The sequence below is a fragment of the Alosa sapidissima genome, chromosome 17 (assembly GCF_018492685.1).
Source record: "Alosa sapidissima isolate fAloSap1 chromosome 17, fAloSap1.pri, whole genome shotgun sequence".
Lineage (NCBI taxonomy): Eukaryota > Metazoa > Chordata > Actinopteri > Clupeiformes > Clupeidae > Alosa > Alosa sapidissima.
The window spans coordinates 3,019,275-3,036,774 of NC_055973.1; the positions used below are offsets into that span (position 1 = coordinate 3,019,275).

Sequence of the window (17,500 nt, forward strand, 5' to 3'; positions counted from 1 at the left end):
ACCTGTAATTCCAGGAAACCTTCATCTCCCATAGCCTAATAGCAGTTCAACAGCAGATGATGTCTTAGCCTATCACTGGATCTTCACTCTAGATGCTATTTGTCAAAGAATGAATTGGCTCAAATCAATTACCTGAGAGGCAGCTCTTTGGAGCAAGTGCATTATCTTTCTGCTAATCCATTTAGCACTCACTGCTTTTACAGACAGTATTGAACTTCCAATCAGATTTGGCTTCCATATCAGTATATGCTGCTAGTGCTTATGGATGCAATGATGAGATTATGCTTTCTCGTGATTGACACCACTGCGCTACCTCCTGCTGTTTGGTTGGTTTGGCTTGTACACACAGACAGGAAAACATGCATCGTGCTCCACGTTTCACGTTGTGCCATCGAACGGGAGCCAGGATGCAACCTGATAGCTACTGGCCCACACAAGCCAAGGGGTCCTGGGCGGTCTGGGGATGCTTTCAATGAGCAAACCAGCTCCCTCCCCGTCCCTTTGGCAAGCGGCTCGTTCGCTGGGGGACTGTCTTTAAATGCGATTAAAGCGATAAAATTTCACAATTTGGACAAGAGCGCCAGGGTCTCTGGCACACACGCGGGAGGCCCAGAGGCCAAACTCCCGGGACTAGCCGGAGTCGTGTGTCTCACTAACCTCCCCGTCCGGTTCTAACACACAGTCTCCGTCATCACTGAGAGAGAGGATGTTAAGGTGGCAAACAGGTATGCATGGCAACTTATCCTCTCAGCTGAGGTACCAGATGCGCTCGAGCAGACGTGCGGGGACAGACACGAGAGCAAAGGGGGGGGCGGGGGGGGGGCTGAAAGAAATCACAAACTGATGTGAAACATGCCTACACATCATCTTTTGTCCACGGCGGGATCGCAAAGACATCTGGTTTGCATTTGAGCTTCCTGTACCAGTATCGGCTTTCTGCCACAGATGGTCCGACTTGCGGTGGTGTTTTTTTTTTTTTTTAATGTCCTGGTCCTTCTAATGGCTTAAGTTCAGTGCATGGCACAGTCAGTCTCTCACACTCCAACCCTGCATGCCCAAAGTTAATCACACATTCCAATTATATAAATGATTCAGTATTACTTTCTTTCAACTACGCTACGCCAGAATGCTTTATTCAAAAATGAAGAATTACACAAATGAAATTGAGTGGGGCCAGGTTTTCATTTACAGCTCATGCTTGACTTAATGTTCTGCAGGCTGCTATAGGCAAAACTCTTTCTAATAATGATTGCCTCTCTCAAAGAAAGAACAATACATTTGTGCTCCATAATTGGGCCAGTTAAACGATTTCGTAACAGAACCTAATTGTTATCAACGCATGCAGGAACTTGGCAGTGGGTTTTACACCTAGGGTTTGTAAACACATTGCTAATTGCAGTGAGAGCTAATGCATTTATGTAAGCATTCACTCACTCATCAATGTGTGCCAATCCATCCTAAACTATTTAAAATAGCAGCATGTCCTTTTATCACCCTATTTACAAAACATGTGTTTACAAAAATATTGGCAAATCAAGCCTTACACCTACGTACTAAAAAACAGTCTAAAACTGAGTGTTCAGTATGCAGTTCGCCCTTTACAAGGCACTGTTAACTAGTTTCATTATGTTACATAAGTAATGTTTCAATTATTTAGAGTATTGCCCAGGAAAGTAGTTTCATGACCATTTAGGCTACAGGTTATAACAATTAATTGTTAAAAACAATAATAATAATTTTGGCTTAATGGTGAATTTAATTCTCACCGACTGTGTTACTTCTCATAATTTAATATTTATCTTCTTGACCACGATTTCTTTTCTCATTTCACATTATTTTAGTGTGCAGAGTGAAGGCTGTCGAATCTTACACTCAATGCAGTTTCATGTACTGTACACAAACAGTCCGATTTTAGTCCAATTATACACTTAACTCTGCTTAAAAAATGTCATGCAAATTGAGTAATCAGACTGAAGATTGAAAGATTGAAATCCAATGTAATGAAATCAGAAAAAATAACATGGAGTATTCAATTTATTTGATTAGATCTGTCATGTAACTAATACTTTGATTTAAATTAGGGTTAATCATGATACCTGAATTCATAATCTTGAATCTTAGGAATCCGATTTTTACTAGTTCACTTAGCATGTAAATGGAAAATTCCATATTCTGATAATAATCTTATTGGTGCTTTAATCCGATTGTTCTGCAGTGCTGAACATATAAGCACAGTGACTGTAGCATTTTGATACTGCAGTTGTTGTGGCTTCCATGGATTTACACACTCAGAAAGTCTTGGCAGTAACTGGTGTCGGTGCTGAGTCAGGCAGCTCTATATGTTAGTCTCCTGCAGGAGAGAGGCATTAACTGCTGAAGGTGTTTAGAGGGTCTGTGGTCTGCCTCCCCCAGTCAGAAGATCTCAGCTACCGTTGGGAAGCACCGTCCATTTTCACACATGGCCTCACAGAGAAAATGATACTTTTTTCTGCTATTTTTAATGCATTTTCAACGGATTTTCATTCTTCGAAGGTATACATTTTGTGATTGTGAGTTAGTCTTCTCGCTGACAAACCATGCTGAAATAGTGTTGCTTCATTAAACTATTATTTATTTACTTTACTACCTTCATTTCTCTATCGTGGCTGTAGCTACAAAGCTTTTGTAAGACAGGAGCATGTTGCGATGCCAGTGCTGGCTGGTCCAGGGTCTTTTGACGAGACCTGATGTAACAAAATCTGCTGAGAAGCACAACAACGTTTGATCTCACATGGTCAAATATGGAAGAAATCAGCCCAAAAATCTGTGTAATCATGTGAAATGTGTAACATCCTTTTGTGGGCAAAGCCATTGTCAACAAAATGTCTTTTAAACTTTTGCCTTTGTCTTTGTAAGGCCTGTGCCTGACATATTGTGATTATTGTGCATTTACGGTAGGCAACATGAAAGATGGCAAGTACTGTACATCTTTCTTTCATAAATAACAATTGCACTTACAATTACACATTTTGTTTTGCTATCACATCAAATCTTTTCAAATGAGTTCAAAATGTTTGTGGAGTGGAAAATCACTCTGAATCACACAGATGATGCTTGTTCCAAATTTCTGGAAAATCAGACGTTGGCGAGCAGCGTTCAAATAGATTTCACATGGCTTGTTCCCTCAAAGAAAAGCCCGTAAACAAAACATTACTTGGACCTGAGACATTTCCTTTGTTTTTCAATGGCAGTGGCATCAACTGCATCACTATCAAACATCAATCAGCTATTATTTAAACTACGCCAGTGGTAAGTGCTCCCTGCAGAATGGGGGAGATAGTTGTTCCCTGGGATGTTTAGAAGAAGGAGTTTGTCTCTCTGAGATCGCACTCCTCCTCGTTTCCCAGTGCCTTACGGCAGAAAAATAATAATTGTAGACTTCATATTCTTTTTCTAATTCCGCCCACAGTCTTTCCTTAAATTCCACCATCTTCCCATGCCAGTGTTTTGGCATCTACAGAAGAAAAACATTTGAATAAACAAAACAAAAATAATCTGACTTTGATGTGAGTTCTCTGAGCATGTCTTCTCAGCATGGAGACTTTGTCTGGATATCACACACATCATATTTCTCACATGATGGATTATCACATGGCTGCCAAAAGCATCAATGTGTGTTCGTACTACTGCGTGTCTGCCAAAAGCATGGGCGACGACCGGCTGTGCGCTCTCACTGTGCTACGGCTACAGCGCTAGCGCTAATGGGGACGGATTACAGCAGGCTTTTCCTATTAGCCAGACTGACAGACAGGTTAACCTGGGCGAACTTTCACCCTGACAAGAGGAATGTCGGATTTCCCTCAAACGCTAGCGGCGCTGGTTATCATGGAGACCAAGGAAAACAGGAACAGCCGTGAGCGTTGCACTGCAGACAGTAAAATTAAATTATCCTGTTAAGGCGCTGGCTTATATAGGGTAAAGCTGATATATTTGCTGATGGGTCCTTCAAGACTGCATTACAGTGTTTGCTACAGCACAATGATTTCTTAAAAAACCTTGACATAAATCTTCTACTAACTACTACTACTTCTTACTAACTAAACACTAACAGACAGATAGAGAATGAAACGTTTGTTACACACACACACACACACACACACACACACAAACACACAAAAAAGTTGGTTCCTTTCCCTGCTGGTTATTTTTTGGTTTTCAAAAAATTGTGACATTTCAAAACTTTCATATCAAACGGTTTGTACCTGCCTTTGTGTAAAGGTACTTAATCACAGACCTCACCCTCAGTGCCTCACAGTTCCATTCCTGTTGTTCGTCCTCCAGGCCACACGGGGCGCTTGCTGAAATCTCTCTGCTTCACCAGCATGACCTTCCTACTGCTGCACATCATCTACCAGGTCACCATTAACAGTCTGCTGGCGGGAGAGAATATCGAGCCCAACTTCAACTGTAAGTTAACAATCACTGACTGTGTGCCCATACACTTTGCCTACCAGTCTCACAGCTGGGGCAGCAAACGCTTTGCAAACATTCTGCCTCAATTTCGGCCTGGCTGGTCACACACTGGTTACGCAGAGTCACTCTCTCCTCAGTGTTATGCCTTCTTGGATGGTCAACACTTCTGTTAAATGTCCAGTGATGTGGCAGTGTGATATTTAGTAAAAGTCATGTCAATCACCAATTTTAGTAACATGAAACTTATTGTTTTGACAGATACGTACAGGATTTTTTTCTCTGTTATGACATGCATATGACAGCATATTGTGTCTGTTATGATATGGTGATATCAAATTTATGAGGGATCAGATTAAGTTTTACCCTGAGTGCGTGCTTTGAAACAGGTGTGACACTAGGCCCACCTCAAATAAACACACACACATGCAGGACCAAGGAGCAGGGTGCTTTCAGGTCGTGATGTACTCACGGCTGGATTATTTCACTACCACGACGCACAGACCCTTGCCATCCCTGAGCTACGCCAGTGGCCCCGGGGCTTAGGCCCAAGCCAGAGAATTTTCACACACAACTGCACACACACCACTCTCTCTCTCTCTCTCTCTCTCTCTCTCTCTCTCTCTCTCTCTCTCTCTCTCTCTCTCTCTCTCTCTCTCTCTCGCTCTCTCTCGCCCTGTCTCCAAGTAGCAATAAGCCCCAACATCTGCACTCAAGATGGGGATAAACATATAATGAAACAGTGGAGAAACAGAGAAGAAAGAAAGCAAAAAAATAAAACAGTCCCAGTCTCCCCTCCCAACAGAACAGACAGAAGTGCATTCAAAAGCAGAATCCTGGGCGCTAGCTCGTCTGTTTCGCGTTGGGTCGTCCACTGTAAAAATGTGCCAACGACGCCGCGGTCCTCTGATGGTGATTGAGATTCACGTGAGAGCCCTACTTTCCGGCACGCACGGCTGGTCCTTCACGAACATCACAACGCTTACGGGGTTAAAGTGTAAATTTGGTGCTAGACTTGCGTAACTCTCCGCTGTGTTAAGATTCGTGTTAACAACCCTTTTTCGTGGAAATGGTTTTTGGGCTGTTGTAAAGTATGCGGCAAAGCCCGCCAGCAGAGAGCATAGAAAATGAACGACGATCATAAATCCACAACACAATTTATGCATACCATTTGATGTTTATGTAGGAGTCATTTTTTTTTTCAAGTTTACCATTATATCTATTCTGGAGCAAGATCTGAATACTCTGGCGCCAGGGGGACTCTGAGCAGTCCGTAGTGCGTAGACCTCTAAATGGGTGAACATTCACAAAACAGTAGCCAGCTGAGATGGGAAGAGCAGTTTAAGTTCAGTACTTTGAGCCTGTTTTATTTCAATGCACAAACAGCCTCATTTCCATTCATAGCAGAAGTTTAGCGCCACTAAAAAGAAGATTTAGTGTATTTAAATGTCAATGGGGAGGAAATCAAATGTTTGTGTTTTAAACTCAGCCAGGTGAGGGTTTTTAAAATATTTTTTTTGTAATTTAATGACCACATTTTTTTTTTCTTTGGCGTATTCTGCTGCAAAGAGCCCATGGTTGTGGTGGGCCAAAGACAACAACTGGCACTCAGTAGAGTGTCTGGAACTTGATAAATGCCATTTTTTAAGCCTGGGGCGTATGAGAGGTCTCGCTCCGTGAGTTTTAACGCCACTGGAACAATGCTTTCCAAATGACAGTGCACGTTTTCATCAGGTGTTGCTTGGCGGCGCTTACGTAAGGCATTTCTGGCATCCAGGACCCTGTGTAAAAAAGTCTCGGGGAGTCTGCCTGTTCCACGCCATTAAAACCCTGTGGCTTCTACCTTAGTCGTTTGTGTGTCTGTGGAACGCCCTCTCCCTGGCTGGCCACATGAAATAGGGCTTGTCACAAGAGATAGAGCGTGAGGGTTTGGAGATTATAGACTATAATTTATATAATTGGTCTCTGACAAATAGTATGAAATAGTTAAATAGTGATATCAAAACAATTCTGGATTCATGCTGAAACAGTTCCCCATCTACAGTTGAATGGATCTGGAGTTTAATGTGTTTAAAGGACATTAAGATTCATTTAATGACTCTCATGTAAGGCTTTAAAAAAATGTCCTATTTGATCTTTGGTTAAAACTTTTGTGCCAAGGCCTCACCACATATCAAAATGACTTGGAAAGAATACATTTGGTATGACATTACTTTGAAACAATACATTTGGCTGTGATTGTTTTGTGTGTTGAAATAAAATTCCTGCATTTCAAATATCATACTATTTTGGATATTGACAATATATTATATTTGCAAGACACTCTACACAGACATTTTAAAAGAAACATTTTTGAAATGTTAAATTAGCATGGAATATATATTTATTTCAATGTCATATTGCCTATCTAAACAATCTGTCTGTTAATCTGCCATGATACATCATACCAACAGCAGGATCATTATCACTGCCTTTGGTATTTATAAGAGAAAAACAATGGCACTTGGTTTCCATAGTTTGCCTACAGAGACTGAACAGATCATCTGTTAAGATTCAAGTTCAGTATGTAAAATTGTAGTGGAATGTCACCTTGATTAAATCCAACCCTTAACCCTAACCTTAACCATAACCGTAAATTGTAGTGAACAGTGTCAACAGATAGTTTGTTGATAATCTGAGCATCTGAGGTGGACTATCCAAGTAAACTGTAACTGAAAACACACACACCACACACACAGACACACACACACACATATGCAGTGGATGACAAATGGAGACCACCTCCCCTGCTGCTCCTAGGATGATGAAGAGCCGGTACGGTGAGAGGGGAGGAGGGGTTCCTTCAGTTCCTTCACCCCGCTATGCAGGGGGGTGAGATAGATGGTGAGGAAGTGAGCGTGACCCACCCCACCCCACCTTACCTCACCTCACCTCACCCCCTACACCACCTACCCCAGCCCACAGCACCCATCACAGCTCTAGGTCCCCTACCCCACCTGCCCCTCTTACCCCACCTACACCAGCCCACAGCACCCATCACAGCTCTAGGTCCCCTACCCCACCTGCCCCTCTTACCCCACCTACACCAGCCCACAGCACCCATCACAGCTCTAGGTCCCCTACCCCACCTGCCCCTCTTACCCCACCTACACCAGTCTGCAGCACCCATCACAGCTCTAGGTCCCCTACCCCACCTGCCCCTCTTACCCCACCTACACCAGCCCACAGCACCCATCACAGCTCTAGGTCCCCTACCCCACCTGCCCCTCTTACCCCACCTACACCAGCCCACAGCACCCATCACAGCTCTAGGTCCCCTACCCCACCTGCCCCTCTTACCCCACCTACCCCAGCCCACAGCACCCATCACAGCTCTAGGTCCCCTACCCCACCTGCCCCTCTTACCCCACCTACACCAGCCCACAGCACCCATCACAGCTCTAGGTCCCCTACCCCACCTGCCCCTCTTACCCCACCTACACCAGCCCACAGCACCCATCACAGCTCTAGGTCCCCTACCCCACCTGCCCCTCTTACCCCACCTACACCAGCCCACAGCACCCATCACAGCTCTAGGTCCCCTACCCCACCTGCCCCTCTTACCCCACCTACACCAGCCCACAGCACCCATCACAGCTCTAGGTCCCCTACCCCACCTGCCCCTCTTACCCCACCTACCCCAGCCCACAGCACCCATCACAGCTCTAGGTCCCTTACCCCACCTGCCCCTCTTACCCCACCTACCCCAGCCCACAGCACCCATCACAGCTCTAGGTCCCCTACCCCACCTGCCCCTCTTACCCCACCTACACCAGCCCACAGCACCCATCACAGCTCTAGGTCCCCTACCCCACCTGCCCCTCTTACCCCACCTACACCAGCCCACAGCACCCATCACAGCTCTAGGTCCCCTACCCCACCTGCCCCTCTTACCCCACCTACACCAGTCTGCAGCACCCATCACAGCTCTAGGTCCCCTACCCCACCTGCCCCTCTTACCCCACCTACACCAGCCCACAGCACCCATCACAGCTCTAGGTCCCCTACCCCACCTGCCCCTCTTACCCCACCTACACCAGCCCACAGCACCCATCACAGCTCTAGGTCCCCTACCCCACCTGCCCCTCTTACCCCACCTACCCCAGCCCACAGCACCCATCACAGCTCTAGGTCCCCTACCCCACCTGCCCCTCTTACCCCACCTACACCAGCCCACAGCACCCATCACAGCTCTAGGTCCCCTACCCCACCTGCCCCTCTTACCCCACCTACACCAGCCCACAGCACCCATCACAGCTCTAGGTCCCCTACCCCACCTGCCCCTCTTACCCCACCTACACCAGCCCACAGCACCCATCACAGCTCTAGGTCCCCTACCCCACCTGCCCCTCTTACCCCACCTACACCAGCCCACAGCACCCATCACAGCTCTAGGTCCCCTACCCCACCTGCCCCTCTTACCCCACCTACCCCAGCCCACAGCACCCATCACAGCTCTAGGTCCCTTACCCCACCTGCCCCTCTTACCCCACCTACCCCAGCCCACAGCACCCATCACAGCTCTAGGTCCCCTACCCCACCTGCCCCTCTTACCCCACCTACACCAGTCTGCAGCATGGGCCGCAGCTCTAGGCTTTTTTATGCCCACACGCCACAGGCCCAGACGGCCTCCCTCACAGCTGCTCCTCAGAATCCTGTTTGACCAGGTCAGAGGTCGGACCCCAAGGAGGTCATGCAGAGTCCCCATGGGGCTGTTAAAACATATGTGGAGCAGATGTGTGGAGGGTGTGTGTGTGTGTGTGTGTTCATATCAGAAATCATCATAGAACACAAAGTGCACAATCCGATTTAGTTGTGTACTGACCACAACCTTGAGATGAGGAGCAGTAGCGTCTCATAGGTTTAAGCAAAAGGACAATACAAAACCTTGTGGTTATACTTCTTTAAACATATCTAAAGTGTACTTGAGTTGCCACAACTACCAAGCCTCCACACAGCCCTCACCGCCACAAAGGCAGAAGGAGGGAGAAAAGAGAGATTCATTACTTTCACAACAGTGCCAGAAAATGTTACGCTACTCATCATTTGGACGGGTTCTCCGTTTTCTCCTTCAGCTGGGCACACCAACTGCACTTCTCGGCGGCATGATTATGAATGACAGCATGGCTAATTAGCACCAGCACTAGGGTTTTTAACAGGAACCATGCCTGGCTCTTTGAGTGCAAGTGTGCATTTGGTCGGAGCAGTTCTAGTGTTACTCACACTGACGCTCTTAATTTCTGGGAGTAATTGGCTTTGGATTGAGTTACAGGCCTCCATATTGTTTTTTCTCTCGCGGGCGTCAGATCTGCTTCGTCTCAACTAAAAGTGTGGGTTTTGAAGGGCTAGCAGTCCGTCACTGAGGATTTGCTGCCTGATATGTAGACAGCATGTACAGTATGGCTTATACTAATGCCGTGAATTGCACCTGAGCAAGCTACTGAATAAATTATTTTGTTTGTTTTTTTTAAGTTGGAAATGTCTTGTAAAATATTGTTTATAAACAACATGAAGTCATCTTGAATGTTATGCTCCATAAACTGCTGAAGCACCATTTTAGTTGTTGGTGTAGTGTTGGTGTTTGGTGCTATAGTATATCAAATGGCATGCGTGTAAACATGTGGTGTTTGGAGAAATGAATATCTTACCAACGTTTAGCACTTAAAGATCAGCATTCCTATTTTATGTCTGCCTGAGCTATTCATGGAGCCACAGTTTTACACTCCAAGAAGTCCATACTTGTATGATGCCCTGAGCTGTTTATAACAAAACAGAATCTAGATCAGTTCCCAAAAAACACACACACAGAAAACAGAAACAGGACTTGGAGAAAAATGTATATTTTCAAAACAATTTTGCAATTCAGTGGAATGGCGAACACACAAATGAAGTCCACTGTAAACCAAGGTCTTTTAAACAGCCATCCCCCATGCAACACCATAATGTTCGAGGAAACTTAAACACAAACAAGAAGCACTCCGTCACACCAACAAGGTTATCTGATTGTTCAGCATTCAACACCATTTCCTTTGTTTCAATATTAGCTACAGACCAAAAAACCTTTCTAACACAAACAGCAAGGACACATGTACTCACCAAGCTGTCAGATCCCAAAGATACCACTGGTTTAGACGTAGATAATTATTTATTTACATTATGTTTATACAATATATGTATATTTACAATATACAATAAATATATATACTGTATTTGACCTAAATGGGATTGGTATGTGAAAAGAGCGTGTGCAACACATGCCCTCCTTATCGCTCACGGCTCCCTGTATTTCAGTGCTGGCATCTCAAAACTGTGCCTGTGTGGCAAACGCCAGAGACCGGAGCGCAGCCAAAAATGACATCTCCTTCCCAAAGGCTGTTGGCAGGGGATAAATCTGTCTTCCCCACCCCACAACACACCAATCCCTCACTTTTTTTTCTCTCTCAAAAGAGGAAAAAAGGGAAAGGTGTTCGCCAGGGGCCCGAGTGACCCCTGCGAGCCCCCAGGAGGGACGCGGAGCGAGAACACTAGCGGCCCTTTTCTGCGCAGCGGAGGGCATGTTGGGCAGGGCAGCGGGATGAAAGCAGCAACAGTGAAAGATGACATCCGCCTCTAAATGAGCCGTGGCACGAGCACCGCCTCACTCTGAAGGGCTCTCAAACTGTCAGGAGCCCCAAGAGAGAGAGAGAGAAAGGCACAAAGAGGGAGAAGGACAGAGGGAGAGAGGCACAGAGAGTGAGAGAGAGAGAAAGAGAGACAGAGAGAAAGAGAGAGAGAGAGAGAGAGAAAGAAAAAAAGAGAGAGAGAGGGACAAAGAGAGAGGGGGAGAGAGAGAAAGAGACAGGGAGACAGGACAGAGAGAGAGAGAGAGAGACTTCTTCACTAGCTGCCCCAAAGTACAAAGAAATTCTCTACAACTTTTACCCAAAATTTCAAGCTATATATATAAAATTCTCTGAGATCGAAGACCCCCCAAAATAAGATAGTTACAATATTAGGAGAGGAGGAAGATGTAATACTAGCTGCACATTAATATAAAACATTGACAATTAGTGGTGCACCTATAAATGCAAATTCGCAATACTGCATACTGCAATAACCCATATCCTTCCTCACACACATTACACACACACATACACACACACACACACATTACACACACACACACACACACACACAGTGTCATGCCAATAAAACAAATTTGAATTAAATGTAATTGATTTAGAAAGAGAAAGAGATTAACAGCATAAGTAAAAGTACCAAAATATCTTTTTGTATCACATCAAGAGTGAAATGCACTTTTTGATGGAACACATATGAGTTTATTTGCAGTGCAGTACATCTGGGATAACTGTATAAATTATCTTCTGATATTTAACACTGACTCCCCTCACCTCATTTATCACAGTGATGGAGTAAAGTATCCCAGACTACACCACATCCTTGCACTGAACTACAACAGTTTGGCCTCCATAGCCCAGTGTAGCACACAAGCCTTGCTGTAGCCATACAGTCCCCATACAGATCCCATCATGCCTGTCTGTTTGGAATGTGAGTGAGAGAGAGGCTGTGTGGAGCCCACCTCAGAGAGGTCGATCTGTTACTCTCTTACTCCCCTCACACACACACACTCCTCCCCAGTGCTTGTGTGGTGTGCGGAGAGGAGAGTAATGATGCTTTGTTCTCCACTCTAGCATCCGCTGCAGCTCGGCTGCCCTTGTCACGGTGCCAGCAGTGTGGATTTGCGTCTGTCACTACAGTAAAGCCCCTGCCAGGAGCAATAATAACAAAACACACCAAACCAAAAAAGCCCCATTTTTTTGCCTCCTCTCTTCTTGTCAATGACTGGGAGGCTGATAAGAATCGCCTTCCTCCCAGGATGCCGGAGCCTTAAATCGATCTAAAAATACTTTTGCCCTGTGGCCCACAACTCATTTTGACATCAAACAAAAGACTGTACGTGGAACGGGTCACTTTGAATAGAAGGGCATAAACATAGCTAATTGAAGCCTGTGGATTTGAATGAGAATGAGGAGCGGTTTTATAGACGAGGCATTTTAAAGAGCTGCTAAGACCAAACGCTAAACTTCCTAAACACTGCCAGCACTCTCTTTAGGTCTTTTGTTAAAGTTATTGTGTTCCCTGAATTGTGTTCCCTACTTTGACCATATGCAATGACAAAAATAATATAGTTTATAATACTGCTAACTAAACTTGCCAGAGGGAGGCTCAATGCTTGGCAATTCAAATGATTCAGTCTTCTTGATATTAATCCTCTGCAGTTGCATCACAAATAAATGCAGAAATGAAATAGTGCCATTAAAAAACAAACAAACAAAAAAGACAGAATGCAAGTCAAGCGTGTATTACAGTAAATCTTATTTTGGGCTTGAAGAAATGACAGTGGTAGTTTTTGTGACTGGAAGTGATGTAGAGTTGTTTAGTTTCAGGGGGTTTTTTGTTGTTGATTTTTCAGTGGCTCTCTCTTTGGGGTTTTAGGAGTTTTTGAATGCCTTGTTTTTCCCTTTCTGCTCCCAAGTGGAGCCATGGTCTCAAATAACACCCGTTTAGCCATAATAAAAGACAGCGTGCTGCGTTGCGCAGACGGCCTGGTCTGTGGCTTTGTTTCAACAATAAGAAACCACAGCTCCTCTGGTGGGGATTGTTTTTAGAACGCCCTTGTCCGCAGGTGTTTCTGTAAAAAATAATCCTGAATCGCTCGCAGTTTTGAGGCACATAAATGTGCGATTATCTCTTTTTTTCTTGAGCGCTGACATGGCCCCTCCCTGGACCCTGGGGGCCGTCTCTGTGTATGCACAAACACAGGAAACATTTCCCTTCCTTTCTCTTCTTCACCTTTTCATCAGCAGACAATTGAGCATTAATTACAGGTGCATCTGCTGTTTGGTGCTTTGCTTGAATGACCTAAGGAGAAATTATAGTGTTAGGATTGTGAAGACATGAAAAAGTGTATGTGCGTGTGTGTGTGTGTGCGTGTGTGTGTGTGTGTGTGTGTGTGTTTAATAAATGAAGGAGCACAGCATTGTGAAGGCTGCTACTGTATATTTCATGTATATTGTGTGTATGCGTGTGTGTGTGTATGCGTGTGTGTGTGTGTGTGTGCGTGTGTGTGTGTGCGTGTGTGTGTGTGTGTGTGTGTGTGTCTGTCCGTCCGTCTGTCTCTCATTGTGTGACTGCTTCTCTATCTGAACTCACTGTGGAGGTCCAGCACTAGTGTCCTGCAGCTGTTGTTCTTTATGTCCTACTTAGTCATATGACCTCACAAACCAGGTCACACGCCCACACCTGGGCTGACCCCATGGGTGGGAGACTCACACTGTCATCATGTTGTCAGTCACTGGACGTTCACCCACTGACCCAGAGGTTATTAGAAGTGATATTTCTCTGTATTGTTGGAATTGTCAAGCTTATCACACAAATCTATTGAAAGGGTCCAGAATGAATTTATTTTAATTCACGGTTGATACTTCAATGCAAATTGTATTGATTGTGTTGTTTGAATAAAGATGATCTGCGTTTAGTGATGATTCTGGAGAAAAGTATTCTTGCTGTCATGTTCGTAAACTCTGTGGTATTTTAGCAGTATGGCTACAATTTAGCAGGTGATTTCACAACTCTGGATGACAAAGTCTGCAGAGGAAGTTGTAAAATGCTCAGTAGGGGGACTGTGGTATGTGTAGGGACAGACTTAATGATTCAGTATGGAAAGCTTGTTTGCTCATCATGCACAATCATTTGGACTTCTAGGAAATACCATGCATCTCTACAGCTCTTTTAAACCAGCCTGTCACAGTTTATTTCCCCCATACTGTATATTTTGAAAGGTATAAGCTAAGCTAAGATAATACAAATAGATGATACAGAAATGTAAGAGATAAACACCTTTTATATTATCTGGCATACCAACCAGACCTGAGAAATGTTCATGGTGTGCGTGTATTCTCACAATGTTCACCTCAATCACCAAAAACCATTAGTGTGTACGTGCATGCCTAAGTCGCGGTATTCAGAGTGATTTTAGGGCGGGTGTCATGGTGCTGTTAGTATAAAGTTGAAGCTTAGCCACTTCAAACACTCTCTTATCCCCTCAGACACTTTGACGCTGTCTGGGTACGATCACATGTTAAAAACTGTTTTTGATTTTTTTCTTCTTCTGTTTATGGTAGGCATGCAGGTAATTGCAGAGATTAACTAAAGCAAAAAAAAGGCAACCAATGATCAAAGATAAAACATGTCTTGCATGCCTCCTCCCCAAGAATTCATAACCCAACACAATATGTTAAAAAAATGTGTTTTCAAAGTTGAAATGTGTAATGTGTAAGTTTATACCACACCTGAGGAGGAACTGCTGAGTGTGTGTGTGTCTGTGTGTGTGCGGTGTGCATACGTGCGTGTGTTTGTGTGCGTTTGTGTGTGCGTGAATGCGTGCATGTGAGTGGGTTATGGGTGTATACCCTCACATACAGTTGCCCATGCCACTGGCCAGCTCAATCAGTGCTTCCTCACTTGGGCTGGAGTCATGAGAGGAAATCTGAGTGTTTCCCCTGCTGCTGCTGCTCCCACCACTTCAGGGTTATTAGCCTCCCGCACTCCGATCGCCAACTCTGCTCCCACAACACAACTACCAATAGCCTACCACCCCAACCCAATCTGGTTTCCTGTGAGGGACAGTAATTCCAGTAAGGGGTTAGGGTAGAGGGTTCCAATAGAGGGTTAGGGTAGAGGGTTGGGGTAGAGGGTTCCAGTAGAGGGTTAGGGTAGAAGGTTCCAGTAGAGGGTTAGGGTAGAGGGTTCCAGTTAGAGGTCTGCGCAGGACTGATATTTCAGTCCCGCTCCCGCAATATTCTGTCCCGCTCCCACATTAATGTGTCATTTTTAGTCCCGCTCCCGCCCGCATCTGTAACATGATGTCCCGCTCCCGCCCGCTAAAGCCCGCATGCAGGAGGAATAGCCTATTCAGCTTTTCTTTCTGTCCCACGAAAGGAGCACACACACCTGAGAAAGACTCCAGATGTCAGTTTCTTGGTTCTGAATGTAGGCTAACAACTGAAGTAGGCTAGGCCTATTCTGGTGCCCTCTTCCTCTGTCATGCTTTCGATTTTTGAGTTTTAACAATGAGCAGCAGGAACAAATTGAACCCACGTAAACGACAATGTGAGAAGCGGAACTTTCCCCCTTCTCCCTATGTCGGACTGTAAAGACGTTTCGGTGCAGCACTTGAAATGCGATAGAGGGAGAGACTCCACTCGGTTGCACACACACATACAGTAGGCTACATGCACCCATACACACACAGTCACCCGCCACATCTCCATGGCGTGTAAACGATGTTGTGTGTTTGTTTGAAGTAGCCTATTGTTTCATGTTGTGTAAAGTGTGTTTGGTGTACAGTTTTGTCTAATCGTTAGTGTCGGGAGTTTTGCCGCCAGTTTGGCGTTCATTCATGATTTCCGCGATTTTTCTTTAGTTTTGCCAAAAGCGGCGTTAATTATAATAATGTCTTTCTTTGTCCCCGGTAACTTAAACACATAGTGTGGTACCCACTGTCATTCCATTTACCATTTGCATTCGCTGTACAACGCCTGTAAACCGGTTAACATTCACCATACTCACAACACTTCCTGGTGCTTCGGCTTCCCAGCTACTGTCCCATTGCGGAAGCGCGCTTCGCGTTGGGACAGTGCTTTTACCAACATCCCACAGGGGGAGGGAGTGGGGCATTATGATACAGGGGTGTTTGCCCTGTCTGTTTGTCTTCTTGTTATTATTATGTATGTGGGGAATATTGGTTATGGTAATTAACATGTATTTTTGTAATAATATGCACCATTGTCATTTTGTATATATTTGTAATAGTTATTTTGTTAATAGTGAATGTCCAGTGAAAGTGGTTACCTATTTGGGTGGTTTGAGCCAATATCCTCATTTGGGCTAATTTAGGCCAATTGGTAGGCTTATTTAAGAGGGGTAGCTCAGTTCCCCTAGAGAGCAAAGAGAGAGCAGCGCTTCTGTTGTGAGGTAGAGATTTAGCTTTATGCTCTGCGATTGTTGATAACTGGAATACTGAACTGGAATACTGAACTTATTTTTGGTTTGTTTGTTTGTTTGAAAGTGTTTTTTTTTTTTTTAAATAATAGCCTATTGCTATTCCTGCAAGTTTTTCTTTTGGTTATTTAATAAATAGAAATTGCACGCTGAAAACCTCTCCTGCACCTCCTTTTCCACCTACAACCCCAAGCTCACATCCCAATTGGTGGGCTGGCTGCCTCGGTCGCTCTCACAATATAGGCTATAGGCCTGCTATCCGTCAGTTATGTTTAAACCCCTTTTTTAATGCTGCCTAACAGAACATCCAGCTGAACTATAGTTATGAACACTACTTTAATCATTTCCATATTTAATTTTACGCACATATTTAATTTGCGGGAGTGCAGTGAATCATCGGTTTGTCCCGCACCCGCGAACGCACCTCTCTCATCCCGCCCGCTCCCGCAAAGAGCTTTCAAAAGTTGTCCCGTGCCGCACTCTTTTGCGTCGGGACCCGCGGATCTACCGCGGGAGCGCAGACCTCTAGTTCCAGTAGAGGGTTAGGGTAGAGAGTTACAGACAGACACTGGTGTATTTTTATTTTTATGTGAAAGCACAATCATTCAATCAGTATTGGACCTCTTTGGTCCATACACAAGCTTTCACTGTGGACATTCATTAACAGCCAGATTTGTACCCTTAGATAGATAGACATTTATTGATCCTTTCGGAGATACTTCTTGGACCATACAGCTCATCAGATAGACAGACAGACAACAGACCACAGGACCCCCCCCCCCCAATAACCATACACAGCACCAGGTATAAAACAGTAAAGTGCTATATCATTAGCACCAGTGTATTATCACAGTAGTATTATCACACAGAAAACAGATCAAGTTATTTTCCCAAACTTATTCAGTAGTGTAATGCTGGTAGGAATATATGATTTGTGAGCCCGGTTGGT

At 44.7% G+C, this 17,500-nt stretch overlaps 1 protein-coding gene across 1 annotated transcript in view; it reads left to right on the forward strand.

Moving 5' to 3' along the window:
- The window catches only part of LOC121688173 (piezo-type mechanosensitive ion channel component 2), a 121,588-nt gene that overhangs the window by 29,812 nt on the left and 74,276 nt on the right, over positions 1-17,500 (forward strand). The window contains exon 3 of the mRNA XM_042067603.1: positions 4,321-4,446. Coding sequence (XP_041923537.1) covers positions 4,321-4,446 — 126 coding nt within the window. The remainder of the gene's footprint in view (positions 1-4,320; positions 4,447-17,500) is intronic.